Source organism: Phaseolus vulgaris, chromosome 10 (assembly GCF_000499845.2).
Source record: "Phaseolus vulgaris cultivar G19833 chromosome 10, P. vulgaris v2.0, whole genome shotgun sequence".
NCBI classification, from domain to species: domain Eukaryota; kingdom Viridiplantae; phylum Streptophyta; class Magnoliopsida; order Fabales; family Fabaceae; genus Phaseolus; species Phaseolus vulgaris.
This window is the reverse complement of record NC_023750.2, coordinates 40,555,767-40,579,510: the sequence shown is the minus strand read 5'-3', so window position 1 is coordinate 40,579,510 and position 23,744 is coordinate 40,555,767. Positions and strand designations below refer to the sequence as shown.

Genomic DNA, 23,744 nt, shown 5'->3' with positions numbered 1-23,744 from the left:
GTGATTTATGTAGACCAAGTTTGTAATTTGTGAATGTCAAAACTAATAGCTAAAAAACTTTGTTTCATTACAGATAATTACCCTGTTCAACTCAAATTACTGAATGTTCCAATGCAATTCTTAGATTCAAAAGATCTTTAGAAAATGGCAAGCCTAACACACTTGACCAGTAAAACTTTCTTCACACCTAACTTTTCAAAAAATTCCATAAAAAAATGTAACCAAACCAGAAAAGTAGAAAGATATGAAATCATCCACCAAACAAAGCAATGAAAAAAATGGTAGTCTGAAATCACAATCGAAGTGCCAGAATGAAACCAAGAAAGTTAATATAATAACTATATCAGCAGTCAAGATTGTATCCCAGGCCATATATAACATAAATCCTTATGGACATCAAGCAGAAAATCCCCAGAAAACGAGGTTTTTGAGTTCACAAAGGATACCTAAAAACCTATAGAGACCTATACTGCATTAGCTACAAGAGAATAAACGATACATGTCTTTAAGCAGGTTATACTTGCTGTGACTCCATCACCAACACCACGACCACGATTCCTGAAACCAATACACAATCAATAAAAATCAACATTCAGAAACATGCAGGGATGGTTCCACCAAGAGGGGAACAGAAACTACATTAAAAAAACCAGAGGCAGCATGAAAAAAACTACCTTGTAGCTTTATTTACATAATTGGAGAGACAATGTTGCTCAGAAAACACCTGCCATTGATGGCAGGTCGTCGAAGCTCCAAAGGTTCAAAGGGTTTCCAGCATCCTGAGTTGCATCAGTGCCGAGCAGAGATGCCAATGAAGCTTCAGTCCAGCTTCCATCAAACAAAGGGGTCTCAAAGAACTTCAACTGGGATTCGATGTCTGCAAGCTCCTCAGAAAGTGTCTTTGCAGAATCATCTTGGACAGATAGCATGTCCTGAGTGTCGTTCCTCTGAATCTGATCAGCACCCTGCACAAACTGAGATTCACCCTCCAGAGGAGCAGAAAGCATGGATGAGATTTCAGGAGTCTTTGAGACTTGTTCACCCCATCCAAGGTCAGAATAATCAAATGAGTTGCTCGAATGCTCGGAACTGAAATAAGCAATAACATCAGCAGATGGAGTAACAGGTGAGAGCTGAACTCCGTTTCCAGTGAATGGACCAGGGTTCACATACTGGTTTACCAGTGGCTTCTGTTCAACCTGATCCACAGAGCTGTAGTAGTCCTCCAGATAGTCACCAAAGTTGAACATCTGGTTCATTTTCGGCTTCACCGAGTTGAGTTTTCCCTTCAATGGCTGAGCCTCTGGATTCACCTTGAGGCGTTTTGAAGAAGCAGCTGAAGGCTCATCAGGGAAATTCACCTTGGCTTTCTTCCCACGAATCCTCCTTGCCTCAGTATCATAAGCTCTTGCAGCTTCTTCAGCAGTGCTGAAAGTTCCAAGCCAAACCCGGACCCCTTTTCTTGGGTCACGGATCTCAGCAGCCCATTTTCCCCATGGACGCTGGCGAATTCCTCTATATTGGTTCTTCCTCTTTCTCTTGGCACTCTCCTCAGCTTGCCCCTTTGATTCCACAGAATTTACAGTTGATGATGCTTCAATACAAATGCAAATAACATAAATAATACCGCAAACACAATAGATATGAAGTATCATTAGAAAAAATAGATCACATACCAAAAACACACATATACAAAGATTTGCATCTATTTTCCCATTTCTACCAAAACTATTCGGATCTATTAGACAACATCACAAGGTAAAATAATGGAGAAATCCTAACAAGGGCTACAACAAAGCAGAAGTATAAGAACTAGCAATACTAAATGAAATGCCAAAATTGGATCAACTGATGAACAATTAATGAAACAGATAGTAGCAGAATATCAGGATCCTCGATTTCTTTTTCTGATCGATATATAGACTTGTCTCCTTTAGATCAGACCTAACATTTAGAAATGCAGTAGGTTAGTGAAACAATTTTTCTCCATCCTATGCAAATTTATAGCACCCACACTAGGGTCAACCATATGTGTAGACGATTGTGCCCACAAAGAATAGTTGAATTTAAAGCATACTTTTCAAACACAAAATCAATCCCAAAGGCACTTGCAAATGAATTCCTGCACTGATCTAGTCAATGATCCTTAGCTATGCTTAAAAACACCTAGTCAAAGCCAAAGGAAACAATATTTTTCCTACATTTTTTATCATCCAGAAGAAAAACCCCCTAAAAGATAACTACCCAGCTCATAAAAGTTTTATAACAAGGTGGAGTGCAAAATTCAACTTCACCGAAATAACAAAATTATCATCAAGAGCCCTAAAGAAATTGCACCTTGGTATGATGAGATGATTAAACAAGCAACTGAAACCAACTCTAATTGGATCTCAACAATCATATCCCGATACATGCGGCTCTAAAGTCAATTGATGTAATCCCCAAATTTCATCCACAGTGCATAGACACAACAAGCCCCAAAATAATTACAAAGAATGTTCCCTTGATTTTTACAAATAAATTCCATAAAGCAAATGCATCTCTTCAACGCTTACAAGATCCAGAACGATTTCAATAAAATTCCCCATACCAGGTCAACTCCAAAAACAGAACTACCGGAAGAATAAAAACAAAACAGAAAATGACATCCCAGAAAACCATACATCAAAAGCATTTTTTATGTTAAAAAAAATCCATTTCTTCGACAGTTTTTTGTTTCAGAAACGGCACAAACATGAAAAACTCATAACTTTTCCATCACTCGACAACCAAAAGAAACCCAAAGCACCGAAGCAAGGAATGTATGTCAGAACCGAAACAACAACTCCAGATTAAAAATAAACAACAAAAAAAAAACACCACCAAAAACTCAAAGGATGATAATCAAGTAAAGTTACCACGAGAGAGAGACTTAGAAGTCTTGTTGGGGCGTGTAAAGCCAAAGGGCTTCTTCACACCAATCACCATCAAGTCCTCCTCGTCCTCATCATCATCATCCTCGATTTCAGAGTCATCCTTGAATTCTCTGAACCCCGCCTCAAAATCATCGTCCAGCAGCGGCTTCGAGAACCGCTTCCTCAAATTCGGCCACAGGATGTCGGCGGTGACGCGTCGGGACCGGCCGGCCGGCCCCGCCGGAATGAAGTCGGAGATAATCGCACCCCCACACATCTCAGATCCTTGCTCTTTCGGTGAAAGTTTGAGACTTTCTTGTACCCAATGGAAAATTATTCGAGAAAAGCCAAAGCTTTGGCTCAATCAATGGAAAGTAACAATGGTTGTTGTGTCTTTCTTCAGGGTCTTGTATAATTGAGTTTGGTGTGAGGTGGTGGGAGCTGTATAGTAGTATATATACACAAAAAAATATGATTTTTTTTCTGAGTTGTGGGCAGTGTGACCGTTTTGCCCTGACAGTGGTAGCAGGTGATTTCTCTTGTGTGGAAAGGTAAACGGTAAGGTTGATGTTTTTACTGGCAGTGCTGTCAGCATTGTTCACGCGCGTGGAGTACACGTGCCAGCACAAGTTCCTCTTGCAGTTTATTACATTAGGCCACGAGGAAGATGAAAAAATTGTAAAGTAAAAAACACAAATGGATTACTTATGATTACATGTTGCATAAGACTTTTTTTGGTAGTGAACAATTAGCAGTTACGTGTGCCCAATGCATGCTTGGGATAGGAAAATGGTTGGTGAGTGATGAAGAGAATTCTCGTGATATAGATAGAAGAGATATTATTTTGTATAGATATTAAATGCAAGCAGCTTATGGTGTAATAAATTTCATAAAGTTGTTAATTATATATTGAAATATCTATTAGATATTAGGATATTTTATATAATATAAATAGATGTAAAACTAAATTATATATTGATTTTATATGATTAAATTAGATTTAAAGTTATTTTTTAATATAAAGTTTATCTTAATAAGAGTTTATTGTTAGACTTATAAGGTCATCAACTGTTATTGGAACACCATAACATATAGTTTCACACACGAGTGTTGGTAAGTCTCGACGTGAGAGAAGTGCGTTGTCACATCAACTAGAAATAAAAATATTTTATAGTATATAAGTGAATGTATCTTATAAGCCGCTTTTATAAGGTTAAATTAGGTTTAATAAAGTCTACTTCTTAATATAATATACAGTCATTTAGAGTCTATCCTAATGAGATTTGATTAGACTTATCGTGTCATTCACTATCAGATCATCCATAATATAGTACGAGTTGACATGTCTCAGTGTAAGGGGTGTATTGAAAATCTTACATTAATTAATTAATGATAAAACATTTGACAACTATTCAAATTTTATAAACTATTTTGTAAAATTGAGTTACACTTAAAGTTTAGTTATCATCTATCCATATTAAATCATCTATCCATATTAAATGACTTTTACAAAATATAAATTGTAAATATTTTAACGTTTAAATTAATAAAGAAATGAAGTTGAAAGTGAAAATGAATAATATAGTTCTTATAAATCTATATCTTATTATGATCATCTAAATTTTCATGATGAAAAAAATGAAGACAATATATGCATTTATTGTGTCTATCGATTTATTGGTTTATTTGGGTATAGTTATTTATGATATTTAAATTTCAGTGGCGTGATAATCTTTACTTGGATTGTTTACACCTATCTAAATTCTCATTATAGCAAAATGATTAGAAATCATTTTATTTTGTAACTCCCTTTGTTGTTAAATAACCATTTCTAAGCTTGTTGTAATAATAAATTCGAATTTTATTATGTGTAGACATAACTATTTCCAAGGTTTTCAATCATATTATGCAATTTTTTATGACAGTAAATTGATTTGAAATAATTTTATTCTTTAATTCTCCGTTGACAATCTTGTGATGTCTTTTAGATAAATTCGGTTGAGAGTTGGTAACCATACATATCTTGTAATAATAACATGATTTAAATTATAGATTCCTTAGTGTGCTTTAAATTAGAACAAAAAAGTACATATATACATTATTAAAAAGGAATAATACAAAATTAAACAAGACTTTAATTTAATGAAGAGACTTGATCTACTACAATTCAAATTTTCCTTGCAAAAGTTGTTTATTAATGTCTCAAATAGAACTATATATCCGAAGAAATATGCATGTAAAAATATTTTAAAAATATCAAAATAATATGTGAGTAATACTTAAGAAGGTAAAATATTATAGAAAAACTTTGCAATATTTTTTTAAAAGTTTATGGGTCTCAATTTTATCGTTTCTTTGTTTTTTTTTCTTTTTCTTTTTTTAACAAACTGCCTCTTTCTCTTTTTTTATATATTTTTCTTTCTCAGTTTTTTTTTTCCTTTGAACTTGACAATGGTTTGAAAGGTGAAAATAAGTATGGTTAACTATTCTGAGTAATTTTTGTTTTTATTGAGTATAAAAATGTATTTTAAACTTTTTAGGAGGGTTGATTTGGTCAAAATTAGTTTTGGTTGAGTTTTAGAATTTTCTATAAAATTTGTTAATTTCTATATATCTCACTTGAGCATAGAGCTTTCGCTCAAGCAATGTTCAATTAATGGTTTTAACCTTTAGAGCAAAAGATTATCGTTTGATTGATCAGTTGAATGCATGAATGATAACTATTTCAATTAAGTTAGGAGCCAAAACTTAAGTGAGGGAGACACACTGGTTACCCTTTCTTATTTGGAAGCTCATCACTTAAGTGGTGGTTGATCACTCAAGTGGCAATTGATCATTAAAGTAATGAAGTTTTGTAGGTTTAGATGGGTCTTTAGTTTTTGTTTTCTAGAGTTATATAATTGTATATCGTTCAAGCATTACTTTGAAACTCAAACAATGTAAAATTTATCGCACTTTGTTTTAATTTAAATTACCATCTAAGTGTTGACAAGACGTTTCAAGCTTTTGCCCAATCAACATAACACAACTAGAGTGGGGAGACTTGAATGGCATATTTTCATGTGTTTTTTAGTAAGTCACTCAAACAACCTACCTTTGCTCCAATGACATTTTTATAGTCTATGAAATTATTTAGTTCAATATTATTCATCTAATATTATTATGATATATGATTGTTTTTTATGTTATATTGATGATTATGAATTCAGTTAAGATCATAAAGTTGTAATCATATGAGAACCATTATTTGAATGTGTGTATTAAGTACTAACACTCATGTTTAACAAATATATTTTGACTTCACCAAAAGTCTAAATCAAGTGGTGAGAAAGATAGAGAGTTTATCACACATCTATAATATATGTATGTATTTAGATATTATATATCTTAAACTTACTATAACTTATGAAGTCGAGATATGTAAATTTAAGAAACTTAGAATGACTCAAATGTTAACATAATTTTTTTAAAACATGTCATTTAAATTTCCTACTATATATTCCATCAACACTTGTATTTATATATTATTCTATTATTAAAGTTATGAAACAATATAATTAATGTATTATTATAGTTATATATATATATTTATATATTGATGAGATTAATTTATCAATAATTATCTTCTATTTAGTACTTTTTAATTTTCTTGTTTCATGTTTGAAAACTTTAATAAATATACTTAGTATATGATAATGCATATATAAGAGTGAAACCTAACATAAACTAGTATTAAAATATATAGTTATTCATAAATCAATGTACATATTTTATTTTAAAAATAAGATTAATTTTACGATATTTCGTCTTTGAGTAACACTATGTCATGATATATACATGATAATTATAGTTATATGAAGTATTAGCCTTGGTTCAAATTCTCTCATAATTGCATGTAAGGTTATAAATCTAATCAAATAAATAAAAAACACAAATCAATCCAAAAAAATTAAAAAGAAAAATTAAAAAGTTGAATTTGTATAAATTTGACAACATATGTCCATTATTAAGTGAAGTCTATAACTTGCAAATTCCTTTGTCTCTTATGGATGTGCTACACAAAATAAAGAAAGCTTAAAAAACTATTCATGAAAAAAAAGGGAATAAAAACCACATGCATGAATCTTGATAAAAAAAAAAATGAACCTACTTAGTTTGTCAATTATTAAATAACAATAATAAAAAAACTCATAAACTTCCAATAGGTGTTTAATCAGCTCAGCTACACAAACTGAACAATTATATCCAACATATATTTTATTGATATTTCAACTAAAGAGGGTAAGAATGAAATAAAAAATATCAAATTCTAATACATTCATAGAAATAATATACAAGTCACTAAAAAAATATGATAATTTTAAATTATATTTTATCTTATAAAAACAATTTTATTAAAGGATAATTAATTCAAACCGAACTGATTACAAATAAATGTAATGTTTGAGTTAAATATTTTTTTCCCTCAAATCAATATGGAAACACCTTTGCATGCATTGGGTAAAATATTTTTTATCGACGTGCTTTAAAATAATGTTATAAATAGAGATATTCTTATAATGGTTCATCTTTGACTATGTTGGAAAATGTTTATTTTCAGACATTATTTATTTAGGTGAATTTTAGGAGTTAAAATAATTAGTGGATTAAGGATTTTTTATATGAAATAATAAATTTATTAATAGGAAAAAATGAAAATACTCTCTCATGTAGATTAAAAATTAAATTATTTATATTTTAAATATAATTAATTTGTAAATATTCAAAATGTATTTTATTTTATATAATTAATTTTTTATCATAACATAATTATTATAATATAATGTATATTTAATTTTCTCACTTTTGTATTATAAAAAATTAAAAAAATGTACAAAAAAATTACAAAACGGCGTGATAAATTTTTTTGCATAAACATGCTTATAAGTTTTTCGGCTAGTTAAAAATAAAAAATAAATACAAATAATTAAAGTAAAAAGAAATAACTATTTTAATAAATTCATATTTTTAAAAATCTTTAGTAAACAAACAGTTAATAACACGGTTAAGATTAAGACCCTTGAGTTGAACGTGGTAGATTGGTTACCTACAACCTACTGTTTCGGTAAGAGACCAGTTTTACCTTTACCTAGTCATGTTGAAAAGAATAAAAATAATAAAAACGTTTAAAGGGCAATTTTGTAATTTAACCTTACAGTTATTACATCATAGGACCTTATAGTTGATCTATTGTTTTCTAGAAAGCCAATGCTTAAAGAAGTATGACTTTTAATATATAAATATTTTTATATTGTGTGAATTTATTAGAGGTATTATTTTAATACAATTACTATATAATTAATAAAGTACTTTTTCAGACACGCTTTAATTAATATTTCCATTTTTTATGCTATGACTTTATTACAAGTATTAATTTAATGTATAAATTTTATATAGTGAATTAATTACTATAATTTATTAGAGGTGTTATTTTAATATGGTCATTGTAAAATTAAATGCAGTACTACTTTTTAGTACATTATTAATAAATATTTCAATTTTTATAAAAAAAGTTAATTAATATTTAAGAACCGTGATAAATGTTTCGTTTATGTTCTTTTTTCGCACTCTGCACAATAAATGGTAAATGGTGTATTAAAAAAATGTATGCATTCTGTAATTGGTAATTTAAAATAATTTTAATGTTTTTTTACGTTCAATATTATCTCATGTTTAAGAGTGAGACAAAAGATAATTTATATATATCTTTCTTTTTAATCATCCGAGTTTGTTTATTTTTATGGATGTAGTATTCATAAGTAAAAATGTAAAAATATATCCATAATTTTGTAGAAAAGAGATGGAAAAAATATAAGTGTGAACAACAAATCTCTTCTTCTTTTAAAAAAGAAAACCAAAGAAAAAACATAATTGAATTTTTTTCAAATTTGCCCATTTTTATTTAGGATTGTACATTTGTTTTTTACATTTTTCATTAATAAAAAGTAGACTTCATTACAAATATTAGTTATTAAATAAGTTTAAAATATTTTAATAAAATGAAATAATAATAACTAATAATAAAATAAATTTGTAATAAAAAAATATATATTTATTTATAATAAATAAATTATATAATAATAATCATTATTGTAAATATAATAATACTATTTACATTTAATACAAAAGGATTTTTCAATTAGAATTTTTAAATTTATGAATATTTAAATTATTTATTTCTATATAACAACTTGCAATTTTTACATATATTCCAAATTTTACATGTAAAATATTTCTGGTCAAATAACTCGTATTTCATTCAAATTAATTTTTCAACTATATTAGAATATACTAGTAGTAAATTCATTTAAATTTAGACAAAAAAATACCTAATATTTGATTATTCTATTTTTTAAAAGATAAATTTGTAATTTTAAATTTTATATTATTAAAAAAAATAAAATACCTTCATAATCATCATATGACACAAATTCACTCTCACATATTCCAATCAAAACATACTAATTTTCTTCACATTTTCCTCTCAAATCTTCCCAAATTGACTTTCTCAAATTTCTCATACTTTCCTGTCTCAATTCAAACACAACCTTAAGAAGAGAATTGTGACAAAACTCCAAACACTAAAGCAATTAACAAATAATTTTTTCTTTTTCTAAAACTATATATAAAATAGAATATGAATAATAACATTTTTAATAATAAAAATACCAAATTTTCTCCTTTTCATTTAGGAAAAATATTACATATAATTCTTTAAGTACTTTTCTTAGTGTTATTCTTTAATTAAAATTATAGTTTTATGTTGACTTTTAATACAAATAGTCGAAAATTTAATTTCAATTACAATAAATCTTAAAAAAGCAATACAATAAAAATGTCCAGATTTTATCTTTCATTTAAGAGAAGAAAATAACATTCATTGAACTTGCCATAGACGGCTAGCTTCAATGTTGAGATTGTACTTTTGTATTTATAATTTTCTCATCTGTGTAATAGACATATGCTAAAAAAACATTCACTTTAATTTATTAAATACATTTAATCATTTTTAAAGATAAAAAGTTTTATCCTTCTTATATAATAAATATTTTTAGAAAAATAACTTTTTTATCTTTTTAAAAAGTCACTGTATATGCCAGTCGAAAAATAAATTATTTTATAGTTTAGGAATCTCACTCTTTCGTACAAATGTTTCATATTTACGTTGGAGAATATGGTATATATAAAATTGTAATGTAATTATTTTAAAAGTCAAATAAAAGATTAATTTTAATTAATTGATAGTTTAAATATTTATAGTAATTGTATATTTTCTTTGTACTCAAATATAATTTAAATTAACTAATTTTATGTCAAACAAAAAATTTAATTAATACTATTTAATTTTATTTAAAATATGTATGTTTCTTTAATGTTTTGTTTGAATTATAGAGTAGTTTTGAGGGAGAGAGAAATGACTGATTTGAGGGGAAAATAAGAGGAAAATAAAGTTATTTGAATTATGATAATTAAAATAAAAATGAAAGGAAATGAAAAGAAAATTTATGCAAGTCTGTGTGAGTGAGGTAATAAATATGATTAAAATTTTAATTTTATTAAATTAATTAAAAAAGTAAGATTAATTTTTTTTAATGTGTTTTAAAAATAATGGAAAAAGAAATAGATTCTTATTTCAATGTGATTTTACAAATTACAATTCAATGAGCATACACCATACACGTCTAAACAGAAATCAATAAATTATTGATTATTTTATACATTACACATAAATAATCTATTAACACATACATAAATAAGTCATAATCGATTATCCATGCATAATTATTACACATAAAATTTATGTATAATCAATTATTCTTTATGTAGCACAGACACTGACGCAGACACAGATATCGACACGGACACAAATACGCAGATACGTAAAATCTCTAAAATATAGGACATGGAGACACATATTTATATATTATATAATTATGAATTATATAAATTGACAATAAATATTGATGTGCACAAGTATATTTCAGATTATTTTTTGGAGCAGAAAGATGTTTTTTCATGACTGCTTCACAATGATTTGTTTTTTATTTTTATAATCATAATAACAATTTATACAATAAAATTTGAATTTTGTAAAAATTAATGTATTTTTCCTTTTTAAAATTGTGGTAGAACTATACTATAATTGTCAGAAATCTAACAAATATTTTTTAAATTAGACACTTCACAGATACGTGTCCTACAAGTGTCATACGAGTATCTGATACATTGAACACCAACACGTCATTTAAGAGGAGTGTCCGAACTTCCTAAATTATTCTTCTTACATATTTGATTGTGATTGTTTCACATTTTTTTTACCTTAAGTCACAGTCATATAACCAACAATATTTAAATGTTCGCTTAAATGTAAGTTTTATTTACCTTTGAATTAAAACATATATAAAAACATTACCTATTTGTTTTAAGAAGATTCTTTTAAAACATAAATATTTATAGGCAACGGTTAAAAAGTGTTGATGCTTTTAGACATTTTTTTTTTAAATTGTGGGTATTTTAAATAACATGTTATACTACATATGAAATTGTCGTCATCTTAAAAGTTATAGCACACATGGTGTTGACTCCCCCAAACCACAAAGAACTCAACCCTAACATACATGATAAACTGTTATACCATATTAAAATATAAATATAAATTTAATTAATTCTCACAAAATAAAAAAAAACCAACTTAATAAAAATGACCATATTTATATATTATAAATTAATCTAATATCCAAACTCAGTAAAATAAAGATATACAATGTTTACAAAATATAACAATGACCATGTTAATAAGTTAACAGTGGACTTAAAAGATAAGAATTAAAAAAAGAGAGTTAAAAGTATGAATTTTTTTATTGAGTATCGAGTTAAACAATCCGAATTTACTGGGCTTAAAATTTATTTAAATCATATTGTAGACTATGTTAAACTTTTAACAAAATAATGATGTGTGGTAGAAAAAATTTAAATCTAACAAAGTTAAAATGTATATTTTATAAAATTAGTATCAAAATAATGCTTTTTAACATGTTATTCCGTTAGAAACCAAAACTTACTCCATAAAAATTCGTGTATAACTAAATCGATTATTTAATAAAGTTATACATCCCATATTGGAATGGAACAACTCTAATTAAATTAAAGTAATGTCACAGCTTTCAAAATAAACGATAGTGTAGAAAAAAACTGTTTGGGTTTATATGGGCCCACCATATACGACGAGTACATGTATAATACATACGTATGGGAAATGGTGTAACTGGTGTGAGGTTAAGGTCGTACTCGTACACTCTACGATGCTGCTCATCATCTCCATCTTATGTACGTACACCTATACGTCGTTGTCGGACATCGTCATCTGTATAAATATATAGACACTATACGGATATTTGATATCCATGAATATAGAAATATGAATAATTTTAAAATGTAAAATATAAAAAACATATTTATATATTATATAATTATAAATTATATAAATTAAAATTTATGTATATAAATATGTATTTAGTTTTTTTAGTAAAATAATATTTTCATATTAGTTCAAAAAGATTTATTTTTTATTTTTAAAGTTATAATAAAAATTTATACAATAAAATTTAATTTTTAAAAAATTAATGTATTTTTCTTTTAAATTGTGTTATAATCGTGTTAGAATTGTCAGAAATCCAACAAATATTTTTTGAATTAGACATTTTACCGATACGTGTCTCACAAGTGTGTACGAGTATCAATGTCTCATACAGACACATTATTTAAGAAAAATGTCCGAATTTATAAATTATCCATATAGTTTTTTTCTTTTTCTGTTATGTCGGCTTCTCTCTTCCTGATATCTTTTTACACGAATAACTTAATTTTTAACCTAAACTTTTCTTATAAAGATAACTTAATTTAACAACATAACATATACAAAGAAGAACAAAAATACAATTCTTTTACGAAATGGTATCTTAGATCTAATTGTTTTTAATTTAACATTTAGCTAAATTAAAAAGTCTCTCAAATAATCTCTCTCACTATATTTATAAATTAACATAATTACGTTTGGAGTATATCTTTAAATTTAGATATTTTTAATTAATTTTAAGTAAGTTTGTTATATTTAAATATTTTTAAATCATTTTTTATTAAAATAATTATTTTATCAAGTATTTTAAAAAAATATATTTTATTTTTGAGTAAGTATTTTACTTGTTGTAATGAGATGATTTGAATGTTACTTTCAACTTTTCGTCTATAACTTCTCCGTAATTTTTTTTTCTTATTTTCTCTAACTCATGAATCAAATCGTTCTTAAAGAAAAAAAAATGTTTAAATTTGTTTTCAAAGAAAAATAAAATGTTTGACCAACTAGAGAAAAAAAAAGAAAAAGGATAAATACGTTAAAGACGTAAAAATGGAAGGATGATTAAAAAAAATAGAGACTAAATTGATTTAAGTCTAATATATTTTAATATACTTAATTTTTCAATGACCTATTACTCGTCAAATATATTTTAATACTATATAAAAAATGAAATAAGTCTAATTGAATTTATAAAAAATTATTGAGACATTACGTATATAAGTGAGGAGTCACAAGCACATGCAATTCCTGAATAGTGGGAACCATTTTATGAAAGTCTCCAGAAGAACTTGGTCAAAACAGTATGATATGTCATCATAACTCAGTTAATGTTTGTATCAGAGAAAATTTTGAAGTCAAATTGCCTATTAATTTATTCAAACTATAAAATTAAGTCAAATTGATGTTTTGAATTATTAAAATAGAAAACGATTATTATTTATATATTATTAATTAATTTCCTTTTTAGCATAAAAATAATAACCAGTCAATTTGACCTTTCAAATAAAGAAATATATAATATTAAAAAATTGGGTTTTCATTATAAATATTTAAATAAACTCTACGAAAACGCATGCAATCAGGATGCTGGTGTGTATCAACTATTTTGACTGTAATTAAAAATTAATTATTAGAGTAATGATGAAATTAAAAAATATTATTAAATTATTTATAATTACAAAAGTATATATATATATATATATATATATGATTACCATTATAATTATTTTTTTTTACATAAATTTCTTCATATTTTATTTTTATTAGTATTTATTTTATTAATTTATTTTAGTTATTTTGTAATTTTAACCGTTAATAAAACAATATTTTAATTTTAAAAAATTTATTATATTTATTGTTGTTTAACGATTATTAGATGCGGATCACGTTATTTTGAAAGAGTAGAAAAATTTATTTTTATTTTATGAATTCTTATTCTATTTTTATTAATATTTTATTTTATTAATTTATTTTGGTTATTATAAAGTTCTGAATTTATGAAATTTGTGATTAATTTTACATTAATATTTTTAATCTGATTGATTATGACATAATGTTTCTTATTACTTTTTTAATTTGTAATTTAATTAAAATTAATCACAAAAAGTTTGATCTTGAGTTTTAACCTGTTTGTGTGTGAAAACTGGGTTTTTATTTTAAAGTGATTTTCTTCTCTATTTTTATAATTAAAGATATTTATAAATTTATGCTACTCTAATATATTAGTTTACTTAGATAATTCACAATATATTAGTAGGTGTACTTAGATAATTCATGTGCTTTCTTAAAAATATTTATATTTATTAAAATATATTATAATTTTATATTGTTAATATAAATATATAAATAATAATATTATTTATTCAAATTTTAGTATTAAACATAAATATATATAAATGATAAAAAATAAAAAAATATAGATACAGACTTTCACGTGTGTTCTGCTAATAATAATAAAAGCATTACAAGAATATATACATAAAAAAAGTTACAAAATACAATATGAATCATATTTATAAAGATAAAAAGGATAAAATGATGTGTATACCAAAACATATATAGTATTTTTATGTATAGCTAGAAGAAGAAAGTTCAATTAAATATTTATAATGAAGGTTCTATTATTTTCATTATTACAATTTCAAAAACTAAACTGAATAATAATTTATAAACATAAGACCTTATCTGTTTTGTTGATTTCACTATGTTTGACCTTATCTGTTTGGACACGTGGTGTACACGGTTTTCTTTTTGATGTAAATTTATGATATTAAAAAAATGCAACATGATGATGATAACATATGCAATGTTAACAGTGTTGACTTTGTCACGTGTTGCTGACCTCCGATACGACTGAGACTTCAACGGCTGTGATGATTTCATCAGACCCCATACCCTTGAGGCTCACTGGGGCCCACTTAGTAGGTGTCTCTCAAATAAGGACAAGAAATGGATGGTCAAATTGGGTTGGATCAATTTAATATTATATTTAGTACATTAAAAAAAAAATTATCAAAAAAAATTAATTTTTAGATACTAAAAATAATTAGTTATAATAGTAATTAAATTAGATACTATTTTAAAAATTAAAAAAAATAGTTTTTAAATTAGTTTCTATTACTGTTAAATAGTTTTTAAATTAGTTTCTATTACTGTTAAATAGTTTTTAAATTGGTATTTAATTAACAATTAAGATTTTTCTATCAAATTTAGAAACTAAATGATTGGTAGTTAAAACCTTGGTTCTTAATTAGATATCAATTTAGAAACTATTTAATAATAATATAAACTAATTTAGAAACTATTTTTTTTTAATTTCTAAAATGGTCTCTAATTTAGTTACTATTGCAACTAATTATTTTAATTTCTAAAAATTAGTTTCTATTTCATGATTTTCTTAGTGATAGGTGAACTTAATTGTAAATGATGTGTAACAGGACATAAATAAAACCTAATAATTATCCGTATGAATATAAATTATCAAACCACGTTAAATTATGTGTTGTTTATTTTTTTATAGTTAATTCGTGATTACGTGTATTGTTTTCACGTGCGTTTTTTTCATGCCACTTCACTATATATTTGATTAGAAAGAGTGTTGTGTGATGACGTAGCCAAATTGGGAAAAAGATAAGATTCATTTATTAATGTTTTGTTGTTGAAGTGAGCTATATTTAACACACAATTATTAATTGCTTATAAGTTATTCACTACAATCCAAACAGTGAAGTTACATGTGAAAGAAGTTAACCAAGCACTCACAAGTAGTTTCATCTTTGTGATAAATTAGGTTTTGTTGTTAATATTTTTTAGGGAGTGCCTTATAGAAGAGGATATTGATGTGATTTGAAGTTTTAGGGAAAGGGTAAAACTAGGTAAAAGAGCTTTAATTTCTTTTTGCTAATAAGGTAGGTTAGGATAAGCTTTTCAAGAAAAAAAAATAATTTTACATTTTACCAAATTTATAATTTATCTCTATTTTTTTTCTTAATATTAATTGTTTGTACTTTTAATTTTTTAGTTTTTTTACACAATTTTTATTCTTTTATTTTTTTTTAATTTTAAATTTTATAATCAGATACCATTTTCAATCCTATAACTGCCATGTTCTTCAATCATATAAAAAAAACATGAAAACATCATACATATCCTTCATTTTCACTGTGTTATGTTCGAAGTAAAAAAAATAGGAAAAAAATCCAATTTTTGTAAAGTATAGAAATTGAAATTATAATCAAGTCAATACCTCTTAAAGAGAGAAAAAAAAAGTAAAGCTTTTCCACAAGTTATATATAAGTTAAAAATAAAATATAGAAAAATTATATGAAAATCTTTTAAAAAATAATTAATATACGAGTTAATTTTAATTTATAAAAAAAACTTGTTTCATTTTGCAATTTTATTTATATCTTAAGAGTATTCATAACGAAACTTGTCTAAATAGATTCTAATTACGAAAAAAGATTTCACTATTTTACTACATGCAAATAAAAGGAGTAAGGAAAAAAGAGAGTAGAAAGTGAGTTTTCAAAATGATGGAATATTTAAGTTCGTCACTTTGGGCAATAATTTTTTATAATTTATGGTATTTTTGGCTGGGTGTTTAAACAATTATGGTTAATCATTATTTAACTATAAATAGGGTTCATTATGAACAAAGGAAGCAATAATTTCCCTAATCGATATACATGTATAAGCATCCAATATTGCTGCATGTTTATAATCCTGACCATTTTTCGTCACAAGTAATCATATACTTTCATTTAACAAGAATTAAAAAAAAATAATATATTTTTCATCTTTCTGTCTAATGCAAAATTAAGTTTTTTATAAGTTTTTCTTTATTTTTGTTATTTTGTTTAAGAAAGTTTATATAAACTGTATTCTCTTCTCATTTATCAATATATGAAAATATAATACAATTATTTCTTCTTTCTTATACTTTTCACTCTCTCTTTTTTCTTATACTTTTCACTCTCTCTTTTCCACCGCATCATCTAATGTGTGTTATAGCATAACGTTGTTGTCCTTTGTCATAGAGATTAAGAAACACAAAGAAGGTTGCAATGTAGTGTGGGTCATGGAAACCAGAATGCTATATGGTATATTAGAGCGGGTTAAAGTCCTGCTCTGCTCTTTCCTCTGTTCTTATTTCTGGTTCTTGTGCCTTTCTTGTGTTTTCTTTACAATTTTCTTCTTGTAATATTTGTGATTCGTGATGGAGACTAACATTAAAAGTAGTAAAGATCCCACTCAGAATCCAAGCAGTAGTCAAGATCCCACTCAGAATCCAAGTAGTTCTTACTATCTGCATCCTAGAGAAAATCTAGGAACGGTTTTAATCAATCTTCAGCTTGATTGTAACAATTATCATCCATGGAGTAGGACTATATATGCGTCGTGCTCTTCTTTCAAAGAACAAGCACAAGTTCCTTGATGACACTCTCCCTGCTCGAAACTCAAGTACTTTTCTCCAAGAAATGTGAGAAAGGTGTAATATGATGGTTATATCATGGGTAACACGAACTCTCAATGCATAAATTGCACAGAGTGTGGTTTACATAGAGGATGCGAGGGAACTCTGGGAAGATTTACGTGAATGTTTTTCAAATGGAGATCTTTTCAGAATTTCAGATCTTCTTCAAGACATAAATTCCATGAGGCAAGGTGAACAGACAGTAACTGAATTCTATATTGATTTGAAGATCTTATGGGAAGAGCTTGAAGCACTACAACCAACTCCTGATTGTGAGTGCAAGATTAAATGCAATTGTGACATTAAGTACATCCAGAGGTACAAAGAATCTGAGTACGCCTTGTGTTTGTTAAAAGGTCTGAACGACACTATTGTTACTGTTAAGAGACAAATCTTGCTAATGGAGCCTTTACCTAATATAAATTGTATTTTTTCCCTCATCATCCAACAAGAACGACAACTGGCAAGCAATGATATGATGAATAAAGGTAATGTGATGATGAATAGCAAAATCTTGTTTAATTCTTCAGCCAATCAAGGAAACTAGAAGACGTTTCACGAAGCAGTGGTAGATCTCAAGGAAGAGGAAAAAACAAGTATCAAAACAATGGTAAGCAGTGTACACATTGTCACAGATTGAACCATACAGTAGATGAATGCTACTTCAAGTATGGGTTTCCTCCTTGGGATAAAAAGAAAGGCAAAAGAAATGAAAGAATTACAAACAGTGTTGTGATTGATAGGAATATGAAAGGTGAAAAAGAGTAAGAAGATAAGTCAGACGCACATAACGGGAATCAGCTTACACAAGGTCATGTATACCCAATCATAAAACTTATCCAAGAAACAAAGAAAGTTTCTACGCATAAGGTGAACAATTTTGTGAATGATTCTTCAAATAAGAACATTGTGAAAGGTAAGAAAAATGAAAACTCTTGGGTTTTAGATACGGGTACCACAAATCATGTCAATTTTTCTATAAATAACTTTGTGACTTTTTGCAAAATAAATCCTATTCATATCAGTTTACCAAATGGTTCACATGTTGTAGCTTACTAGGATGAAACAATAGCGTTATTTGATTTTTGTTCTCTTATATAACGTATTATATATACCATAATTTGCATTTAATCTTGTTTTTGTGCAAAAACTGGTTATAAATCATAATTGTAAACTCACTGTTACTCTTGATCTTGATGATCGGATGTGCTGCTATGAACAAAGATACACCAAAGCATGAAGTCACTATCAACACTATATGAAATTTGAAAGATTGAGGCCGAAGCATTACAAAAAAGATTTCCAAAATCCAAATAAAACTAAAAAAAAAAACAATTTCAAATAAAAATATAAAAAATATATATTTAACGTACATGAACTTCCTTGATACATAAACTGCACACATGGTCAACTTCTACTTTAAAACACACCACTGGGGTTAATTGATCAAGTTGATACTTTTAAAACCCATTTGTCATATATTATATAACAGCCACCTTAATTTTCAAGAAAATGTCACATAGGGAAGTTGAACTAATTATAGTTCTTTATGTATTATAATCATTTAATTATTGCTTTTTAAATTTGAATTGTATCAACCGAGTTTTTTAATATAAATATGTGTTTTTTTTTATAGTTTTAAATCTGTCAAATAAGACTATTACAATCATAAATGAATTATTATAATGTTTCCAAAAATTAGAGTTCAACATGTTAATAATTTGCTTCAGAAATTAAAATCACATCATTATAGTACTTAAGCAATTCATTTAAAATAAATATTACGATATAAATTTTTCTGCACTCAAACAGCTAAAATAAGTTGAAAAAAGTTTGTCATTTCTTTTTTATTAATTTTAAAATTTATACAACTAAAATAAAAGGTTTTAATGGTTGAAACCAAAATGTTGAAAATATAACTTCAGTCACTTATTAATTTTCTTTTCATTAGTTTAGTTACTTATGCCACTAAACTGATCAAATTCAATTCATGAGAAACATCTTAAGAAACTAAAATGTCACACTACAAGAAAATCATGAAATAGAAACCAATTTTAGACACAAAACATAATTAATTGTTATAATGACTAAATTAAAGATCATTTTAGAGACTAAAAAATATTAGTTTCTAAATTAATTTTATTATTGTTAAATAGTCTCTAAATTGATATCTAATTAGTCACCAAAAATTTTGCTATCAAATTTAGAATATAATTTAGTTATTATAACAACTAATTATTTTTATCTCTAACATTAATTTCTATTTCATGTTTTTCTCTCAGTAAATTAAAACGAAACAAAATGTTGAGACTATGAACAAAATAATATTTTAACAAAAGGTATATTCATTACAAAAGAAAGGGAGCAAGTAATATTCTTCTGAACATAAAAGAATTAGTAAGAAAAGTTAAGTTCACCTAGGAAAAGCAAAAAGAAAGATGCCCACAAGTTTAAACAAAGTTTCTTCAACAGTGATCATTGTTTATGAACAAATCCTGAATATTAAATTTGTACTTGTATACTTTAATCCATTTTGATGCCATTGGAGAAGTTTTTGATCAAGTTGATGTTTATTTAACCTAGTTGTCCCATTAGGCATAAGACCAAGTTCACTTAATCTAATTATAATTCTCTTCCAAACTCTTTGATTCCATTGGCACCAATTTTAATTCATATGTGCAACACTCATCTAGCACTTGTTGAAAGCTAAGTCATTCATTATTTCGACACTAAGCTTTTTAAAGTAAAATAAATGTTTTGTCCTTTTCAAAAGATGCAATTTGATGCAAACATCCAAATTGAGGTGGAACACCTCTTCCCTTGGCAAAATAAGCAACTCTTCTCCTATTTTTGTTGGTTCTACACGAATCTTCTAATCAAAATTGCTTATTGCACCACATCAATTTATTAACTATAAGACTTCCTCTCTAGGTTTTGAATAGGTATTCTCAAAATGTATCTCGGATTTGAGATTCTTAAATATATTTTTGGATTTGAATTTTCAGAATTTTTGTTCTAAAATATACTCTTTTTTTTTTATTTCAGAATGATATTTTACATTATATGAAAATTATTAAATAAAAATTAATTTTAGAGACCAAAATAATTAGTTATTATTATTGATTAAATAAATTAGAGACCATTTTATAAATTAAAATTTATTGGTATCTAAAATAATTTTTATTATTAATAAAAATTTATAAAGTAGTTTCTAAATTTGTATCTAACTATTAGCTACTAATATTTTAATTACTAACTATTTCTCTTTTAGAGACTAATTTAAAATCTAAAATGTTAGTAGCTAAAACGTTGGTAGCTGATTTAGATACCAATTTAGAAATTATTTTATAATATTTTATTAATAATAGAAATCACATTAGACATCAATAATTTTTTAGTCTCCAAATTAATATATAATTTAATCAATATAGTGATTAATTATTTTTGTTCTCTAAATTTTGTTAGTATTTAATAATTTTGTTGTAGTGTTAGTTTTTCAATTTTATTCTAAACTTTTATTTTGAAACAAAAAGATTTATTCTAGGTCTCGGTTTATTTTTTCAGAATGCATTTTTTAATTATGGATTTTCAATTATGAGATGATGATGAAGTTAAAATTTCTAGGTGTAGGTCTGGCACTGGGTGGAGGTAATTGCTTTTGTATGAAACTATTGGGTTGATGAAAGGAACCAGTTTGGGCTCATATATATGGGTTATAACTTTATCAAGGCAATTGCTTCCTGCACCACATCACTGCACCCAATCACAGCGGAAAAACCGAAAATACCTTTAAAAAAATGGGGTACATATAAAATTACATTCCAGACCCCTTTTCCAGAATACAATAATCTCTTTCGGATAATTTTTTCCAGAATATATTATTTTCAGTTCTGGATTTTTTTATCCAGAATGGGATTTTGATTTTTTTTCTTCTGGATTTTTATATCCTAGACACAAAAATCTCTTCCAGATTTATTTTTCCAGAATACATTATTTTCAATTCCAAATTTTTATTTCTGGAATAAAGAGTATTTTTGGAATTTTTGAAATTATGTTGGGTGCAGGTTCAAAAGTGTTGGGTGCAGGGAGCATTTGCCCTTTATGAAATCAAAGATAGAATTAATGTTCGGCTTCTTCTTCCTGCACCCCTACGCTTTTCTTCCTGCACTCCACAATTTTCTAAATTTCAAAACTGGCCTTGACCTTTTATTTGAAAAAGGGCACTGTGGTTATCGCAAATAGGGATCTGGGAGTATGCTACGGATTCATCAATCCGGAACTGAATCAATTTTTTTTTTTTGGATGAGGGGGTGTTCCGGAAGCAATTTTAGCATAAATTATTGATTTCCAGAATGCTTTTTCTTTTAATTATGGATTTCTAAATCCAAAATGCATATTTCTTTTATGGATTGGTGGATCCGGAATGTTGTTTTTGAATGTGAAATGTATATTTTAAATTACGGATTGGTGGATCCAAAATTTTACTAGAAGTGTCAATTCGAAATTTTTCCGGATTCCATAATCTAGAATGCAAAAAAAATAAATACAGTTCAAGTGCATTTTAGAGTTTTTAAAAATTACTAGGGACAGTTTGGTCTTTGCATACCATTATGGGGGTGCAGGAAGAAATATGTAGGGGTGCAGGAAGAAACTGCCTTGATATTTTTCACCTCTTGATTGCACCCTTTGAAGCACCAACAGATTTTTTCTTCCTGCATCTCCATATGTTCTTCTCTCAGCTCTATAAATTTTCGTATTTTTAAAAATATTCCTTTATAATATTTTTAATTACATAGTCTGAAAGTCTTTTTTTCAAATTTGTAATTAATTTTCGGATTAAATAATCTATAAGTTTCTATGTATGCAATTTAAAAAAAATTGTTTCTATAAACAAACATGTGCTTCGTGGGTGAATAGATGCAAATAGTTTCATTAATCATCTTAGGTATTTTAATTTTAGGGAAATTTTTTATTCTTAGATGTTCAATTTATAAGACAGAATCTTGTTTTATTTTATTATTAATAAGATGATTGTAAGAATAAAATTAAAAGGAACCAAAGCAAGTTACCTTTTATACAGTTAAGGTCTAAATATTAAATAATTAAATGCTAAAGTAATCAATAATTACAAACTCAGATAGTATAATTGCATGTTTACTCTCTTAATTTTACTACTCAAATTTTCATTGTTGGTCTTTCTATTTATTGACTTGGGAGACCAATGAAATTGTCTCATATTTTTAGGTAGCTATACGGTTAAACCATCCATTATTCATTACATGCATTATTCATTACATTTATTATTCACTACCACTACCACAAAGTAATAATATGAAGAAACATCCAAAATGTATTATTCACTACCACAAAGTAATATGAGGAAACATCCAAAATTTCACATAATGAAAAACCTTTTTAACAACAATCCGATCTTTAAAAAAGACCTACTCTCACCTACGGCCACGGCCACGACGGTGGCAACGATCTCTTCTTCTGCCATCATGCGATAACGAGAGGGAGGAAGAAAATGGAGTATCGTCGCCAGGAGGTCGTTCAAACTTTATATACCATTTTATTAAATAAAATAAAATAAAATTTTGATATTATAATTAAAATAAAATTTTTAACTATATATTTTTATTTCCAAAAATATTAATTATTATTTTAAAACCGAATTGATTGCAACCCAGTTAGAAACTTTAATTAAAAAATAACAAATTTAATTGATTGATGTTGTCTACACCTTGATAACTATGACCAAGAATTACCCATTTTTAAGTAAATATGAAAAAAAAAAACACATGGTAAAAAATCGTGAAATGTGCATCTTCCTGAAGTAAAATTTAAGACAAACCTGAACATGCAGCACCAAAATATCTCTCTAGTTTTCTAACAATATACCAAGTAAAGAAGTTTTGAAGGTTAAACTTATGATGACAATTAAAGAAGATACCATAGCATTCAATCACACCAATCATTA

At 26.6% G+C, this 23,744-nt stretch overlaps 2 protein-coding genes across 2 annotated transcripts; one reads left to right on the top strand and one right to left on the bottom strand.

Annotated features, from left to right (window-relative positions):
* Positions 1 to 304: 304 nt before the first annotated feature.
* Positions 305 to 3,579, bottom strand: LOC137818581 (ethylene-responsive transcription factor RAP2-12-like). The gene is made up of 3 exons (XM_068622093.1): positions 2,898 to 3,579; positions 675 to 1,594; positions 305 to 558 (listed from the first exon to the last, which is right to left on the bottom strand). The coding sequence occupies exons 1-2, from the start codon at positions 3,169 to 3,171 to the stop codon at positions 714 to 716; spliced, it is 1,155 nt and encodes a 384-aa protein (XP_068478194.1). The 5' UTR covers positions 3,172 to 3,579; the 3' UTR covers positions 305 to 558; positions 675 to 713.
* Positions 3,580 to 17,506: 13,927 nt separating this feature from the next.
* On the top strand, positions 17,507 to 18,532 carry LOC137818062 (uncharacterized). Its single transcript, XM_068621284.1, has 3 exons — positions 17,507 to 17,716; positions 17,838 to 18,082; positions 18,295 to 18,532. Exons 1-3 carry the CDS (start codon positions 17,507 to 17,509, stop codon positions 18,530 to 18,532), a joined length of 693 nt encoding a protein of 230 aa, XP_068477385.1.
* Positions 18,533 to 23,744: the final 5,212 nt, after the last annotated feature.